The sequence below is a fragment of the Balaenoptera ricei genome, chromosome 10, assembly GCF_028023285.1.
Source record: "Balaenoptera ricei isolate mBalRic1 chromosome 10, mBalRic1.hap2, whole genome shotgun sequence".
Classification (NCBI taxonomy): domain Eukaryota; kingdom Metazoa; phylum Chordata; class Mammalia; order Artiodactyla; family Balaenopteridae; genus Balaenoptera; species Balaenoptera ricei.
Genome location: NC_082648.1, coordinates 17697910 through 17716528, shown reverse-complemented (window position 1 = coordinate 17716528; position 18619 = coordinate 17697910). Strand labels below are relative to the sequence as shown.

Genomic DNA, 18619 nt, shown 5'->3' with positions numbered 1-18619 from the left:
TTGGAGAGTAAGAAATGGCAACTTGGTTATAAGCAAAAGATGATGATGGCTTAGACTAGGGGAGTCCTTGCAAGGAATGGAGAGCTGTAATGAATTTGGGAGGCAGAAAACATGGACTTGTGGATAAACCGTATATGAGAGTTTAAGAAAAATAAGTCAAGGATGACTCTTAGATTTTTGGTTTAATCACTGGGTGAATGATGAAACTCTTTATTGAAATCGGAGAGACTTCATAAAGAAGCAGTTAAGAGAGGGAAATAAAGAGTTGTCTTTGGACATATTAAAATTAAAATGTATACTAGACATCCCAAGGAGAAATGTGAAGTAGGCAGTTGCAGATGCAAAACTCTAGAGCTCAGCAAACAGGTCACCAGCCTATAGATTATTTTCTAAAGGCAGGAATTATCAGATTTAAGAATCTTGAGAATTTTAAGGATGGAAAAAATTGGGATTGAAAAAATACTTAGGGAGTGAATGGAGTTAAGAAGAGGAAGAGGGGCTTCCCTGGTGGTGCAGTGGTTGAGAATCTGCCTGCCAATGCAGGGGACACAGGTTCGAGCCCTGGTCTGGGAAGATCCCACATGCCACGGAGCAACTAGGCCCGTGAGCCACAACTACTGAGCCTGCGCGTCTGGAGCATGTGCTCCGCAACAAGAGAGGCCGCGACAGTGAGAGGCCCGCGCACCGCGATGAAGAGTGGCCCCCACTCACCGCAACTAGAGAAAGCCCTCGCACAGAAACGAAGACCCAACACAGCCAAAAATAAATAAATAAATTTATAAAAAAAAAAAAAGAAGAAGAGGAAGAGATAGAGCTCTGAGAACAAACCTACAGAGATTGAGCAGAGGGAAAGTCAGCAAAGGAAGCTGAACTGAAGCAGTCGGAAAGAAAGAAATTCCAGGAGAATGAGGCCATGGGAGCTGGGAGACTATCCAATAACATTGAAAGGTTAAACTGATGTGAGCTAAGAAGTGTCTGCTGGATTTGAGAATACGATGGCTTTTGAGGATAGAAGCTAGACTGGGGTGGGTTGAATAGGATATGAGGAAATAAGGACAAGTGTGGACAACCTTTTTAGAAATTTCACCAAAAGGGGGAAAGGAAAATGAATTTTTAGAAAAGATATGTGAGTGTGGTGGAAGTGGGCTATTTTTTTCTTTTTAGCCTTTCAGCAAATCTGAATCCTTTTAATTTTAGGGAACTTCGGAAATTCCCTAAACTATAAATTATGATTCTTGGTGGGAGGCAGCATCTTCCTTGTATCGTAGAAGCTGAAAATGCTAGACGCTCTTTCCCAGCCTCCCTATCGGGTAGAGTGTGGGCATGAGGCAGGTTTCACCAATCAGATGTACCCACTCTTCTGGAGCTGGGGAGGGAAGAAAGTGGGGAGCAGGAGAAATACTTTCTGGTGCAGCACTGGTTGTAGGATGCCTGAGTTTGTGGGGGCAGTACTGGCTACAATGCTAGTGACAGACACCAGCATCCAGTGCTAGCGGAATAGTGATACTAACTGCACTGTCCTTTTAATAAAGTCCTCTTTTGCTTAAATCAACCAGGTGTGTTGGTTTCTTTTGATGACCATTTGCAGAACATGTATGCTGATGGGGATGATCAGCAGAGAAGGAGAAATTGATGATGTGGAAGAGAACTGCAAAAAAGGGAGTTTGTGGAAGGCAAGAAGAATAGGACCCAAATTTGTCAATAACCAGTTGAAACAGTTCTATACACAGGCAGACAGTGAACAAGGACCAGAGTGGCCACCATATGCTAAAGTACCATGGATGACAGAGGTGGTCACTTTCTTCGGAATGTTAGAGCAGTGCTCCGCAGGTATTAATGTGCTTTTGAATCACCTGGGAATCTTGTTAAAATGCACATTCTGATTCATTATAGCTGGGGTGGGACCTGAGAGTCTGCATTTGTAGTAAACTCCCAAGTGATGCTAATGGATGCTAGTCTACTAATCCTTGGACATTATGAGTAGTAAAGCTTACAGGATATAAAAAGTGATAAGAAAAACTAACACTTAGAGTCTACATGGCTGGGAGAATGGCTAACAATAGAAACATCACGGATAATGGAGAGGGACTAGATGAGTTTAGTTTGGGACTGAAGTTTGAGGGGTGATGCTATCTACCAGTAAATACTTGTCTAAGAGAGACGGGGGTTTGGGCATTTGATGTTTGGAATTGACGATCATGTGCAGCCAAGAAAGCTGAGATCTGGTTAGTAAATGAGAATGAAATATAGAAAGTAGTTTGTAAGTAGAAACTTGAGGAATATTTACTCCCTTTAAAGAATAAGTAGAGCAAGAAGGAGCCAGAACCATGAATGTAGTGTTTTCCACTGTTTTAGGAGAGGAGGAAGATAAAAACTAAGGACTAAAAGGTTATCACCATATCTAAAGAAAATCAATATTCCTTTAAATATTAGGTTTTAGGATTTTAGAATTTAATTTCAAAAGATTGTAACAACTTCCAAAAAAAAAAGCAACAGAAGAAAGATTATGCATGTGTTTATATTTTAAAAGAATTTATAAGTGAAACCCAGTTATTAGGTTACCCTAACAAACAACTAAAATGTCTTTTCCCCCTCTCCATACCAAAAACACACAAAGGTTTTAGAAAGAGGGACAGGAAAATAAATTGCCAATCAAACTGTGATTTGCATTTACAATCTTAAGGAAAAAATAATTAACGTGGTTTGTCTATAACAGTTCCGCTAATGAATTCACAAACAGATGTTTTACGTCAAAGCTGCCATTTTCAGCATAATATGCACAAGTGAGCAGAATGGCTTTGACATATTATCAATATTGTAGTCTTATCAAAAGCAACATGCCAGAATGTGTTTGTTCTAAAAGGGCATTGACTCCCAATCAAATGTTTTTGTTAAATTCACAATATTTTAAGATTTTTACAGGTCTAAACCTAGAGATGGGCTAAGAAAAGTTACTTATTTGAGAAAAAAACAGTTGTTGCATAAAACCAGTAAATTTTATTCTGCTGATATGATTACCCGGCAGTGGGTACTGGACAAATTGGATCCAAAACCTTTTTTTAAAGGCATATTTAATGGAGATCATTTTGCCTGCATCACTGATGTTATCTGAATTCTTCTAGTTGACTGGAGCGTGCCCAGGCCCCATTTAAAAAATACTGTCACAGTTTAAACTGCATTCTTACAAGGTCAGTGATTATTGTGTTCACACAGAAAACAGCTATCTTTTTAAAAAATTATTTTTAAACTTTATTTATACATTATTAAATCGAAGTATAGTTGATTTACAATGTTGTGTTAGTTCCAGGTACACAGCAAAGTATTTCAGTTATATATATATACAACTTTTTTTCAGATTCTTTTCCATTATATGTTATTTCAAGACATTGACTATAGTTCCATGCTATACAGTAGGTCTTTGTTGTTTATCTATTTTATACATAGTAGTGTGTATTTGTTAATCCAAAATTCCTAATTTACCTACCCACCCCCCTTCCGCTTTGGTAACCGTAAGTTTGTTTTCAATGTCTGTGAGTCTATTTCTGTTCTAAGTTTGTTTGTATCAGTTTTTTAGAAATCACACATAAGTGCTATCACGTGATATTTGTCTTTCTCAAACAGCTACTATCTTGGGTAAGATTACCTGGACAATATGGCTATTGAGATACTCAAGTATCCAAATTACTCTCTGATAACAGAATAGAGGGTTTTGGTACAGGATGATGAGGTCATTGGGTTCAAGTCCTACTTTGGCTTTATTCTCTGAAGGCCAGTCAGCCCCATAGGCCAGCTGTCTCACAAAGGGGTAGAAGAAGTAATTTCCCCAAAGGGCTACCGGTTTTAGGAGGAGATTTAGGGACACTGAGAAGGCCTGCTATCTAAAATAAAACTCCCCACTCATTGGCCAGTGTCTTTACCGTCCTTTACTTAAGGCTTTGAACTTCAAGAATGTCTTTTTGCAAACCATGTAAATACCACAAAACAATTGGCAGGTTCTAGGAGAGGACAAGGAAGGGCCAGCTGTTTTGGCTTAGTCAGTCAAACAGAGGTGACCTTTTAATAGGTCTTAGACCTGGTAAAGGTAAGACCATGAAAAAGTGTCAGTCGATGAAGGATTTGGGGATGCCATTTCTATGTCTAACCTCCTATATGGATACAAGTAGCAGAAGAGCAGAAGTTGGAACCTTTCAGCCCAGAGGACAAGGTTAGAAAGATGTGCTGGATACTGTATTTAATAACAGATTCACCAGACAATAGTCAAGACTTGCAGTTTAATAATTGGATTCAACAAATACTTATTGGGTACCTTAACTGGTAGATTTGGCCAGTGGTTTTCAGCCTTACTAAAGTATAAGATCAAAACATTGCAGACGTTAAGTGATTTTATTTAAGTCACAAATACTTAAGTATTATATATTCCTTCCATGTAGAGAAAAAAAAATTAAGCATTTCTCCACTAATTTCTAAATTCACTGCTCACTTTTTTACCTGAAGTCTATTTCTATTTATGATTACATTTAAACAGTTTGGACGTGGAAGATGTGACCATTATATAAAAAAGAAAACTGGGGCTTCCCTGGTGGCGCAGTGGTTGAGAATCTGCCTGCCAATGCAGGGGACAAGGGTTCGAGCCCTGGTCTGGGAAGATCCCACATGCCGCGAAGCGACTAGGCCTGTGAGCCACAACTACTGAGCCTGCGCGTCTGGAGCCTGTGCTCCGCAACAAGAGAGGCCGCTATAGTGAGAGGCCCGTGCACCGCGATGAAGAGTGGCCCCCACTTGCCGCAACTAGAGAAAGCCCTCGCACAGAAACGAAGACCCAACACAGCCATAAATAAATAAATAAATAAAATTTTAAAAAAAGAAAACTGCATATAAGGCTAATTTAAAAGACACGAGGTTATGACCCAGCAATCCCACTACTGGGCATATACCCTGAGAAAACCATAATTCAAAGAGTCATGTACCACAATGTTCATTGCAGCTCTATTTACAATAGCCAGGTCATGGAAGCAACCTAAGTGTCCATCGACAGATGAATGGATAAAGATGTGGCACATATATACAATGGAGTATTACTCAGCCATACAAAGAAACGAAATTGAGTTATCTGTAGTGAGATGGATGGACTTAGAGACTGTCAAACAGAGTGAACTAAGTCAGAAAGAGAAAAACAAATACCATATGCTGACACATATATATGGAATCTAAAAAAAAAAATGGTTCTGAAGAACCTAGGGGCAGGACAGGAATAAAGATGCAGACGTAGCGAATGGACTTGAGGACACGGGGAGGGGGAAGGGTAAGCTGGGACGAAGTGAGAGAGTGGCATGGACATATACACACTACCAAACGTAAAATAGATAGCTAGTGGGAAGCAGTTGCATAGCACAGGGAGACGAGCTCGGTGCTTTGTGATCACCTAGAGGGGTGGGATAGGGAGGATGGGAGGGAGACGCAAGAGGGAGGCGATATGGGGATATATGTATATGTATAGTTAATTCACTTTGTTATAAAGCAGAAACAAACACACCATTGTAAAGCAATTATACTCCAATAAAGATGTTAGAAAAACCCACAAAACACGAGGTGGGTTATTGTGCAATGCTAAAGTTTTAGAATTTCTTAATAAAAATACACCTGACCATTGTTATGGATTGAATGTGTTCCCTCCAAATTCATATGTTGAAACCCTAACCCCCAACGTCATGGTATTTGGGGGTGGGCCTTTGGGAGGTAATTAGGTTTAGATGAGGTTATCAAGATGGGGCTCCTCATTAAGGGATTAGTGTCCTTATGAGGAGAGAGATGAGAACTTGTTCCTTCTCTTTTTCTCTGCCACGTGAGGACACAGTGAGAAGGCAGCTGTCGGCAAGCCAGGAAGAGGGCCCGCTCCAGGAACTGAATCTGCCAGCACCTTCGTTTTGGACTTCCCAGGATGCAGAACCATGAGAAATAAACATCTGTTGTGTAAGCCAGTCTATGGAATTTTGTTATAGCAGCCCAAGTTGAGACAACCACCAGTTAATAGAAAAGTACCCTTTTATTGAGAAGACAAGTGTATTTACAATATTCAATTGTTAGATCATATAATCTGTGAGACTTTTAAAAGCAGCAGTATTCCAGGAATTACAATTTATAAGGGGAAAAAGAAAACATTCCAAATAGGTTTCTGTTACAGAAAATACATTTGAACAATGCCAGAGACACTTAAGGCTAAGTAGTATTAGACCTTCTCCTCCATCTTTATAGCAATAATCAGAGTATGTTTTTTGTCACAAAGACAGAAGACTAATATTGGAAAGGAAGAAACAATATGATGTACAGTCCTTTCTGTCAGAAGACAAGTATGTTTAAAAATAGAGCCTCATCAATGGTTCTGAATAAGAAACATACAGTGCTGCCAAGCAGTCCCAAACTCACATTTGAGATAAACTGTGGACTCATTTAAAACTGAAAACTGCTCCAAGCCTCTCACTCTTACTAAGGACTGGGAGATTATCACATCCTTTACACATTTCTAATAATGCTTTCTGAAATAAGATTGCTGAAAAAGAGATCTCTGTTACAGTGCAAAGAACATTTTGATAGAAATTCATGTCTACAAAGGAGCTAAATAATACAGATGTTCCATACATTAACAGATACTGTTCTTGCTTTAAAAAGGTAGAATTATCTAACCACTGTAAATAATATGGGTCAGTCAAAAATATGTATAACAGAGTCCTACAGGGCAACTTGTATAAGTCAATCCCCAAAATATGTATATATTTGACACTCTCCAAGTGAGGATATTACTTTTTTGAAGAACATTAGACACAACACTAGGTTTCTTATTATTCCATGAACTATTGAGGTAGGAGTCTCATTTTGTCAATATCATCTGTTTTCACAGATTATAAGTCAAATGCCAGTACCAGAAAGACAGTAATCCACAAGGCTGAACCATTAGACTATCTACCAAGTCCTTCCTTCTTTAGATGAGCAAGGTTGGGACTTCTCTGTGCATCAAGAGATTTAACTAAAAATAACATAGGCTGTAATATATTTTGTAGACACATTTGTCAATAAAAATCACAAATTTCAATTATGATTTTATACATTAAAAAGCTTTGCAACTGTTAAAAAAAAAAAAGAGTAAATAGTATAATCATTAGTGGTAAAACAAATAGTACTATGACTCTTGAAATGTCTTCCTACATCTACCAAAAGGGTGCCACCTTGGAAAACTACTAATGAAGAAACAACTACTGTTTCCTACTGCCTGTCAAGCAGCAACAGTAGAGAAGACAACACATCATTTTTGTAGTGTCATGTTTTTCAGAACTATAGCCAGTTTAATTACAGTAAAATAATTTAGTATGTGAACTCAGATATTCTCTCCATGAACTCAAATGAAGAGTGATCATATGAAACACACATTATGCATATTGATTTTTATGTTATGAAAAAGCTGAAAATAAGGGAAAACTTGGCTTATGTAAATAGCCCTTAAAAAATAGCTGTTAAGTTTAACCTTTTAACACGGTACATCCTAAAGTAAATATTACCAGTAGTTATTTTATGAAAAGCAAAATAATAAATCACTGCTAAAATTTAAAAAAGAAAAGAAAAAGAAAAACTGGATCACAACATGGAACTATCCATTTGGGTTGCATCACGTAGTATCTTAAATAACAAACTATTCAATGCAATGAGCTATGTAACGGACTCCTTCATCACCAAGAATGCTTTTTTTGTTAAATGCTTACATGTCATGAAAGATAAAGATGCTCACGTGAGAGTCCCAAGAAGTATGAGGACTTCCAGAATGTGTTCCTGAAAGAAAAAGTGCTGAGTCAGCTATAACTTAGAAGCTACAAGCTAGTAAAGAATGACCTTTGCATATTCCAACAAAGAATATCTAGTTCAGATTTCCATCTGGCTTTAAAATATTAAGATTCAGAAGAACCACAAAAGTTTTATTTTAACCGTACGTTTACCAAAATAAAAAAAAGAAAAAAAGTGATTCATACATCGACACTGGGTTTTCCTGGTTTTAATATATTACGATGACATAATCCAATCTAACTCATGCATCACTTTCAGAGACACAGTGCAACTGGAAATATTTTCGCTGTTGCAGAGGACATTACAGTTCTAAAAAGCAAATGCCTATGGGTGTGCTTGCATCTTCAAAAAAAAAAGAAAAGAAACAGGCACTATAGTTCTCTAAGGATGGCTGTGTTTCACACATTGTGGAAAAACAGTAAGAATCCCCTTCAAGAGTTTCAATATGCATTGTAACATAGATTTCATCTCCTTCGGTTTGCTTGCTGACTTCTTAGATGACTTGGTTAGAAGTCTGTTTTCACTGCTTCTTTGTTAACTGCTGTTGCTACTCTGTAGGCTATACGTTTTAAACTTCTGTAAGGAACATTACAAGCTATTTCATGTAATTTAATTTTGTGCTGAATATTCTTCAAAGGATTTATAAATAATACAATATTTTAAATGAGTCTTCAATTCACTTGTTGTTATACCATATTGTTGCTTTCTCCGACTTTATCTACAAACTGCAAGAAGAAAAACAGATAATTAAATGAAAGCCTAGAGCACTATAAAATATTACATCAACACTTCAAATGTGGATTAAAAAACCCAGCTTTATAAGATTTGTGGAAATTTAAGGTATGACTGACAACGATTAATCCAGTACTACTCACCACCATCTTCTGACACAAAAGTGTATATAAAAAAATTTTTTTTTCTATAAGTTGTTTCTGCATGACATGTTACACATATGACTTTAAGGGTGCAATACAAGAAACACAACGCAATGAATAAAAAAATTGGATAAGATGAAGTTAACACTGCTAGCTCAACAAAAAAAGTAAAAAAATAAAAAGCTGAAATGTCAGCCATTCATGCATTAATGAACCCAATAAGATATTTCAACTGACCATTATTGTGGATCTCTTCTGGGCCTATGTAGTCTTTGAACAAACAGATTTAGCTCCATTAAGTTCAATAATTAACAACAGCTACTGACTAAAAATACTTTAAATGTGTATTCTGGACTTCAGACTGAAAGTGGCAATGACATTAAAAAGAGACTTAATGATGCAAGCATAAATCGATAATTATGGAACATAAGTTTTAACACACATTAATGTAAGTGGTTATTTACTTTGGTTACTCCACCCCAAATATAAAGCAATTGGGCTTTCTTCAGCATTCCAGATGGTGATGCAAACAGATGTTGAAACAAAGTAATTAGTGAAGATATTAAAAGTTACATGACCCAAGTGATTATATAACACTATCAAAATCTAGCAATCATCTAACCCTTCCTTTCATTTCATTATTCACATTTTTACTTAAGCATTTATTACAATGAAGTAATAATAATAGGAAACATCATTTATAGTATTGGATGTCCATTTATGCAAATACTGAAGAATCCTTAAATTAAGGACATGATTAATGATTACAGCTCTATAACTAGAAGTTCAAAACATTCAAAAGACATTCTAAGTATAAACAACATTGACTACTGTATGAGTTTTGGGGATTAATGCAAATGAAATCAGGATATACCCCTATAAGCCTAGGTTCTAGCATCTTATATTATCGCAAATAGGTGATTGGCACACTGAAACTAAAAGTTGCTCTCAAAGCACTCATGGATTCATTAGAATTTTACGGTAAATTTAGGTGGAGAGAAAGCACAACATTGTATCTCCAAAGGTAACTTCAAAAAATGTCTAGGTTATCTGGGCTGCAAGGTTCTGATTTGAGGATGGAAATGACATTAGGCTTATAGTGGTACCTATTTTTAGTGGGTAAGCCATCCTTCAGCTCTTTGAGAATTCAATAAATGCTATGAACTACCTCTCTAGAAGCATCTACAAAAGTCTGCAAACAACTTTAAGAAGCTGATTGCCCACCCTGGAGAAAAAGATTTGACAAGACTGTTCTAACTGTGGACAGAGCTAGGAATGGAATTTTATCATTTGACTCCCAGTATCACAGTGCTTTATTTAATTGTCTTAAAGCACTCCATTTGGTGATACAGTCTAAGAGAGAAAATATTTGTAAGAAATAATGATGTCCTTTTATATTATCGCTTCTAAAATTAGAGATCATATAAAAGTTAATTGAAAAGTGCCTTGAACTCTCAAAGAGAAAGGCAGCATAGCATATCAATCCAAGTTACATGAAAAAAGAGAGAACATTAAAAATGGATACAGTGAAACCAAATTTCAGGTTCTATAGGTTTAGCAATGATTATTTTCTCTGGTATTCATGGTAACCACGATCTATGCGATGCAACCATTTATATCATAATAAAAAACTTATCAATCATGTATCAATTCCTCAAATTTCTAAAAAGAGCATCAGAGAGCATTTATCTTTAAAATTTTTATTTTATTTAAAAAACTTTTAAAAATTATTGAAGTATAGTTGATTTACAATGTTGTATTAATTTCTGCTATACAGCAAAGTGATTCAGTTATACATATATATATGTGTGTGTGTGTATGTGTGTGTATATATATATACATATATATATACACACACACACATTCTTTTTTATATTCTTTTCCATTATGGTTTATCACAGGATATTGAATATAATTCCCTGTGCTATACAGTAGGACATTGTTGTTTACTCATTCTATATATAATAGTTTGCATCTGCTAACCCCAAACTCCCAAGCTGTCCCTCCCCCCAGAGAGCATTTATTTTAATGGTTTAGAAAAACATATTGTTAAATATATGATTACTTACTGATCTAATTCCAGGTAAATTCAAGAGTGATCCAAGGACTGGCACTCTTCTAATAAATCCAACAACCACAGGAAAGAAGCCCCTGGGAGAGGTGAAAAAAGTTCTTAGGATGAACACGTTCTCTATTACCAAAATGAACCGTTAGCCATGTAAAAAGAAAGGATCCTGTTAAAGTTTTGAATGTTTTAAGAGACTTCAAAATTCAGTTATCTCTTACCTCTCCCTGGATTTGATCCCTTCCTTAGTTGTGCTCATAACATTCTGCATAAACATCTATAATGGCATTACTATTACATCCTACTGGTATCTTTACAGTCTATTTCCCATTTTAGAAATGAGAGATTCTCTAAAGCAGATTTGGCACTTAATAATGTTTGTTTCCTGTGGGCAATATGGTGCTTGGCAGATAGAAGACAAATGATATACTTTTCTTGAATAAATAATTAAACCAACTTACTTGAAAGTATTTTCTCACATTGCATACTATTCTTTACTGGGTAAGTGGCATTTGTAAAATATTAACTGATCAAAACCTCCCATAATGTATTTGGTCCAAAATTTTCTAATATCTACATGCACTAAAGAAAGTGTCATCAAGTGACAGTAACTGTACAGCATCAAGTCTACATATTAAAATGCTGGATCGATCGATCTATCTACCTACCTATCTGTCTATCTATCTATCTATCAATCACTGTCTGGTTGATGAAAATACCAAACATAAAGAGAGTGCCGTAAAATGCCAACAAAATAAATTTTATTGCATTGAAAATACTTTATAAAATAATTTATACCTTGACATAAGCAATCATCTGCATCTGATAAACACATCTGGGTTTCTGTAATAATTATTTGACATAAAGGTTTACTGAAAGAGAAACAATAAAATAAAATGGTTGCCTTACCTGAACAAGAGAAAGAATCCATAAATTTCGAAGATCATGCCTATCAAAGGCCAACCAATCAGGACTACAAATACACCACCCAGGAAAAATCCTGTAGCTTTCATTTTATGTTTTTGGAAGAAGAATCTGAATGTTCTTTCTAAACCAATTACAAAAGCCAAGCCAGCCACAAATAAAACCTAGAAGAGGAGGAAAACGTAACACAGAAAAAGCAGTTAAATGCACTGCATATGTTTGAAGGGGTAAGGTCAAAGCTGAATATGATAAAAAAGACATGTGGCTTTTAATGTGAGCAACTGGCCAGAGAAAACTACAATGCACACCAAGAGGCAGAACCACGTTAAACCCGTAGTTGTATCCCACTCTGTTCAGTCCTCTTCTATCTTGATTATATGAAGAAAAGAGAAACAAAGAAAGATTAGGTGTCACCCAGCGGCATCTGCATCTGCAGTGGTTTCCCCAGCTTTAGCTAGATGGCGATGGCTTAGTCAAGCAGATGAGCGGCAAGGCAAGAGAGGGAAGGTGCCCGAAAATATGTCAACCGAAGGTACTCCTGGTTCTGAAAACTTGATCAGGGTGATAGGAGTTCCTATGGACGGGAGAAAACCTGACATGGCCCAGTTGGTAGTAGAAGAAACCACGCAAAGCCAGCAAGAAGATCCTAGTTTTATTAATTCCGGAAATCTGGGAGCAGCAGAAATGAAATACAGCCATGCATTCTCAAATATACTTATAGTTTGTAGGTTTTCAGACAATGGACAAGAGATGGTGATTGACTAAAAGCCTGCGTTTTCCCAGGTTTTATTCCCAAACACTTGCCTTTCTTCATAACCATTCTTCAGTGAAAAATATTTCACAAAAATGTTTATTAAGCCTATTGGTTAAGCTTCACATTCTGAGATACCAATGCTGTTTATATTATTGTTTAAAACATTAATTTTGAACAATCGTTACCCTTTATATTTTCCAATGTCCAATTAAAAGCCCAATGTTAACATACACTTCAAAAATATTTTATCGCTATTCAGTGACTTTATTGCCCTCTTAGAAGGGTTATTATTTATTTCTAGAACTCTTGCACAGCCTTCACACATGCACAACAGAGTAAACATTCCAAATAAACAATATACACACCTTTTTTAGCAGGTCAACTATTAATATATTTTTTAAAGGTTTAAGTAGTTTTTAAAATTCTGTTCATTTTATGCTATTTAAGCAAATGTTAAATCTCAGATGTGTAAAGTCAAAACATTAACAAACTTACCAAGACACGGGGCTATCAAGTCATCTATTTTGAACTATTTGAGGCAGTCTTGATTTAATCTATTGTAAATCACATATCAAACACTTAACAGAGCAGTTATGGAATTAGAAAACTTCATTAAGCATTTATCTTTTATTTAAACAGAAAGCTGACAGGTTTCACCCCTGATGAAATCAGAGAATGTAACAGGAGTCTTCACATGAGTAACAGTGAATTATTTCCCCCCAATTTCATAGCAGGCAATAATTCATTAGTAGTTAAAATTTCCTTATGAATTTAGTTAAAATATATATTGAAAAACTCACATTTCCAATAGCCAGTAGTGCTTTGTCAAAAAAGAGAATCATTCCAAAGAACAGGAAAAACACTCCAAATCCTGTTAATCCCATTCCAATTTCTGCAATATAAGTTATATGGTTAAGGGTAAAGCAAAAGTAAAGTTACATTAAGATCCTCGTAAACTAAGCAAGAAAAAATTTTCAGTTTTTCTTTTGACTGATATAAGGAAATAGGACCCCAACATTGCAGGTTGACTTATAATGACATTCATTAAGATCCAGAACAAATTAAATTAACAACAGAAAATTACTCCCAAAATTTAAAATATGAATGGGAATTTCTAATCCTTATATGAGAGAGAGCATTTCTCACAAACATACCCATAATAGAGAAAGACAAATCAGGACTCTGAACCTTTGGTTATATTATTTTTTCTCTCCCAAGAGCCCTTCTGGCATCAGACATAAGTATGTGGGTTCACTTTTGTCTCCTTTTCTCCTTTCATATTCCATGACTAGTATTTGTATGCACAATATCTGCAGTTCCTTCTTTCCCTTCTGAAAACGAATTCCTTCCTTAACCCACTGGAAATGCTATGGGAGGTCAGCACAGACTGCTTCTCACAATGACAACAGGAGAGATTTTGAGAGTCAAGAAGCCGTCTCCTCCAAAGTTAAGTTTCAGACTTTTAACTTCTTGACGGCTTATTATGGATTCATCTTCTACAAGTCTCTCTTAACTATGCATCCATTCACATATTTAGTCTAAGAGTCCAAAAATCACCTCTCCAACATTTCAAAGAAGACTGTTTTACCTAATATTAATATTCTGGGTTTTTACTTTTTCATTCAAAAACAAAGAATTGTTGATCAACTCCTAAATGCCAGCAACTGTTCTAGGTACTGAGTATAGAGTGATGGACAAAGTATAAGCTTTTAAGTCTATGGTTACTCTTTATACAAAACTAATATTTTATTACCTTTACACTCCCTAGACTTATCTTTATGTCTGAAGAGTCTTAACTTTCTAAGGTTACAGTTGTACTATTCTGTTAATGTTACAAAGCACAATCCACGAAATTAGTTCCTTGATTATTTCAGTTTTGTTTTCAGGAAACAGTCACCAATCCTTATTTTACCTAGCAGCACTATCTGTATAAAATAATAAATCAGACCGAAACTGCCATATTTTGGGAAACACAATTTTAAATACACAGTAGTGATTTCTGATCTGTTACTTTTTTGCCTCGGCTCCAGAGAGCTAAAACCTAAGTCACAGCTACTTAAAAATTTAAGCATGTAAAATGTTATGATGAGTTGAAAATTTATATCCTATGCCTTTTTTGACATCCTTCACATCAATTTACAGTTAACTCCTGCCTCCCATTCCAGCTGCCTTGTTCTCCGAAAGTTAGTCTAAAAGAATTCAGGTACCTGTCCATAAATACACTGGTAAGTGTATTCCACGGACGCAAATTCTCATGAAAATTGGAGGCTCATACCTTCATGCTTAAATGCTTTAGGAGAATTTAACCAAATAACTGTTTAGGTGTCAGACATAATTTCCTACAGGAAAATATGGACAAAAGAGCAAGGAAAATTCCATTAAATAACTATTTAGTAGTTAGGATTTAGTCACTGGCAGCTGAATTATTTAAATACAACTCATTTCTATCTTTTCACAAATTGTCCTAATGATTACGTACACATTTTGAGATGTTTGTTCATCAGAAAGGAAACTATATGGCAATATGCCTACTATGTATTGAGAATTTACCATGAATTGCCCATTACGAGGTGCTTTTCGTATCTTATAGAACTTAATCCTCCCCATACTACTGCAAGGTAGGCATCATTACATTATTCTAGAGATTTTTTTTTCGCCAGGTTAAATATGTTTGATTAAATGAAATTCAAGGGCACTGGAGTAGGCTGAACTTCTGGGAGAAGCATCTTTAGGTTTAATATAATTAGCTTGTTACTAACATAACTAAGGAGATGTCAGTACAAAATTGACTGCAGTGAAAAAGGACAATGTCTGTACATGGTTTTACACTTAATGAGATGTTTATACAAATATGTCATAATTCCTTTAGCAAAACTGGGGGGTTAAAAAGTAGCACCAGCCCCATGTTTCATGTGGGCAACTGAAGGCTCAGATTAATAATTCACCCTTGATCATAGAATCAGCAAATGTGCGTGTGGAGGGGGACAGGTGCAGGGAGGGACGGGGGTGTGGTGTGGAGTCCGGCTAGAATTCAAATCCAGTCTTCAGGCTCCACATCTTACAACTATCACAGGGGAAACCCAAACATTCCCACTACTTTATCCAGTGTCGTACAGAAAGAGAGGGTTGCCTGTAACATTTTTGTCAAAACGGACACTAGCATGTTATTGCCCAATAGTCCCTGATCTGAATGGGTCAAAAGTCTCAAACTGACCTCGCTGTGTTATTTTCTCCCCTCCAGAATTCCATTCTTGCCTATGCCTATGTATTCACAAGCCCTCTGGTTATTAAAGCCCTACTTGGAGCTGCTCGTTCACCACCAGAATCATACCCAGTAAAATAAACTTATCTTCCTCTGTGCACTATCAAACCTTCATTCCCGCTCGAGCGCACACACACACACACTGCGTGTTTTTAAAGCATAATCTGATAAAAGCAGTCTAATAAGACAAATGTATCTAAAATCAAAAGCTTATTGTAGAAATGTGATAAGGAGAGATATTCTTAATCCAATGACCATCACTGTTAGCATTTTGATATCTTATTTAAGACATTTTAAGGCAGCATTGTCTTTCTTACTATGCCCATTCCTTTCAAAAAGTAAAAATGTCACAATAAAGAACTCAACTGAACACCATGGTAGAATTTCAGGCAATGTGACATAATGAAGTAAAGATTTAGAGGCACAACAGGAACTGCCCCACTCCAGCCCCCTCAATAAATCTTGTGGGTTTTTTCTGGGGTGGGGTGAGGTAGGGTGTGCTACTATAGAATTCCCTAAAACAATTATGAATTGCTATTTACTATGATCAGTACTTGGTCTGGTACTTCTCTTCCAGAATCAGGATCCCAGAATAATTTTGGCAAGTCACTTGAATGATGGCTGATCCCTACAGTTAAACACACACACAAACACCATTTGAAATCCAAAGAGCTTTTGGTTCACTAATAATTTTGTGTTCTGATCCATTGTCTTATCTAAAACACTTGACAAATGAGCAGTAAAGAGTATAATTTCATCCTCCTCATCAATTTAATGAAGTGAGGAGACTGCTTCCTATTCTGCCCACATTCTAACCCAACCCCCTTGTTCCGGTTTTTGGAAGGATGTAAATCAGGCACTTGTCCCTATAAGACTTCAGTAGAAGAGAATCTCTACACACAGGATAAATAGTTCATATATTTACCTATGTAATAATCACAGACTAAGATAGGAAAGTTAGATAGGAAAACTATGTAGAGATTAAGTACTTCCTCTGAGTAATTAGTAGTATTAGAAATAAATCCTAGCAATTTATGTATACAATTCTGCTAAATTCTGGGTTTCAATTGAGAGGAACAGAGTACTGCATCATAAAGAAAATAGGCTCTGAATATTCTACACAGTCTCTCTCAAAAAAAAAAAAAATCAATGCACAATTCTAAAGGATAAATATCTACTGTTGAAACTATTTTTGCTATGGAACAATTTCTCCATTCTAAGACAGATTTCAAATAAGCTTTATAGCAAGTCTTCTTAGATGCTAGTAGGGTACCGTGAAAAGAACAAAGGTTTTTGAGCCAGCAGACTTGGGATCAAGTCTTGTTTCTGTCACTTCCCTCATGATTATACATTGAATTTCTTTTGAGCCTCCTTTAATTTATAAAAGAGACATATTCCTCTTTGCTCTACAGGGCTCTTAAAAGAATTCAGGATAACGATTTATATAAAAGCACATGGTAAACTGAAATAAGATGCTTTTATACAATTATATAAAATGGCTAATTTTATTATAACAGTAAACCAAAACATCCCACAAAAAACAAACAAAAAAGGACTATACTTATATTTTCTCTGATCAGAACAGGCAGACCAAAATGGGCATCCAAGGTGCAGACCCAGTCCAATTTGAGGAAGGGAAGGAGCTCGAGTCGGGTGGCAGTGTGGGCAGGAGTTATTAGCAGCTCGGTGAAGTTCAAGTTAGCCATGATTTGAATCCAAACCTTACGACTCCACTTTAAAACAGGGCATTTTTAAAGGAAGTTCTATTTTTATTTCAACAGACTGTTTAGTTCTTAAAATCTTTAAAATTCAAGTAAGTTATTCAGAATAAGAAAAACAAAGGCGTGGCAGATAAAACAAAGTGAGATAAAAAGTCTATCACGACCATCAAAAGATAGGAAGCATAGGGTTGGCAGAAATGTAAATACAAAATTATTAAGATTGACAAAAAGGGATAGAAAAGTGTAAATTTTACATTGATAGAAAATGAAAACAGACAGCAATGTTAATCTTAGAGATAAGATAGGCCTGGAGAACTCTGTGGCAGGCAGAAAGATGCTAAAATAATAAAACATGCCACCAAAGCACAATATACAATATTAACGAAAGAAATCGTTTAACTGAACACAGAGTTTACTATTGGGGAGACAGTAGCCGGTAGAAAAGTGAAGTTGTTTCAAGGGACTTTTAAAAGGTTGCTTCCAGTAGTGGCAAAAGGCAAATACTCAAAGTATTTAAGCGTAAGCACATTTTCAAAAACAGCCTATCATAGGTGACATTTAAAACTCGGCCTCCCAAACAACCAGCAGTAACTTGTAGAGGACCCCAAGCATGTCACGTGCAGAAATGTCCCCAAGAGTGGGCCGCGGGCACAGCGCATCAAACTTTCTCTCGTGGCCACCCGCGGGAACAAAGCGCCCATCTCCCTGGGAGTGAGAGCTGCGTTACCACGGTGCGAGACAGACGCTCGGCGAAAGCTCCCCCTCCCCAGCTAGGGCGTCTCCCCAGACCCCACCGACTCTCCCCCCAGGCCAGGTCCGCCACCGCGAGTCCAGCCCTCGGTTCCTCCAGGCAGCCCTCCAGACGCCCGCAGCCCTAGCTATGTCTCGCAGGCCGCCGCCCCCATTTCGGAGCTTCATTCATTGACCCGGGCGGGCGGAGGGGCGGGCGGGCGAGACCCAGCCCAAGGAACGGGTGTCCGGGGCTCGCGGCGGGGCCTCGGAGCAGGTACTTACTCTGGGTGTCCGTTAAGGAGATCATGGCTGCAGGGGTGAGGGCGGCGTCGACAGCACCTCGGAGCGGCCAGGGTGTGAAGCAAAGTCGAGAGAACGAAGCCGGGAAACAGCCCAGGCGAAAGCCGCCACGTCTTCCGGAAACACGCAGCCGCCCCCACCCCATTTCAAAGCCGT

The 18619-nt window shown here is 37.0% G+C and overlaps 1 protein-coding gene across 1 annotated transcript; it reads right to left on the bottom strand.

Moving 5' to 3' along the window:
• Nucleotides 1-6045: 6045 nt before the first annotated feature.
• GOLT1B (golgi transport 1B) lies at nt 6046-18594 on the bottom strand. The gene is made up of 5 exons (XM_059934524.1): nt 18446-18594; nt 13249-13340; nt 11680-11858; nt 10775-10856; nt 6046-8555 (listed from the first exon to the last, which is right to left on the bottom strand). The coding sequence occupies exons 1-5, from the start codon at nt 18468-18470 to the stop codon at nt 8517-8519; spliced, it is 417 nt and encodes a 138-aa protein (XP_059790507.1). The 5' UTR covers nt 18471-18594; the 3' UTR covers nt 6046-8516.
• Nucleotides 18595-18619: the final 25 nt, after the last annotated feature.

Bases quoted from the DNA above. Each gene is read 5' to 3' on its own strand.
- GOLT1B (XM_059934524.1), bottom strand. From the start codon at position 18,470: ATGATCTCCTTAACGGACACCCAGA. The intron at 11,859-13,248 runs GTGAGTTTTTCA...CTCCTCTTCTAG, and splicing joins CACTACTGGCTATTGGAAAT to GTTTTATTTGTGGCTGGCTT. The intron at 8,556-10,774 runs GTAAGTAATCAT...TTCTTCTTGCAG, and splicing joins ATTTACCTGGAATTAGATCA to TTTGTAGATAAAGTCGGAGA.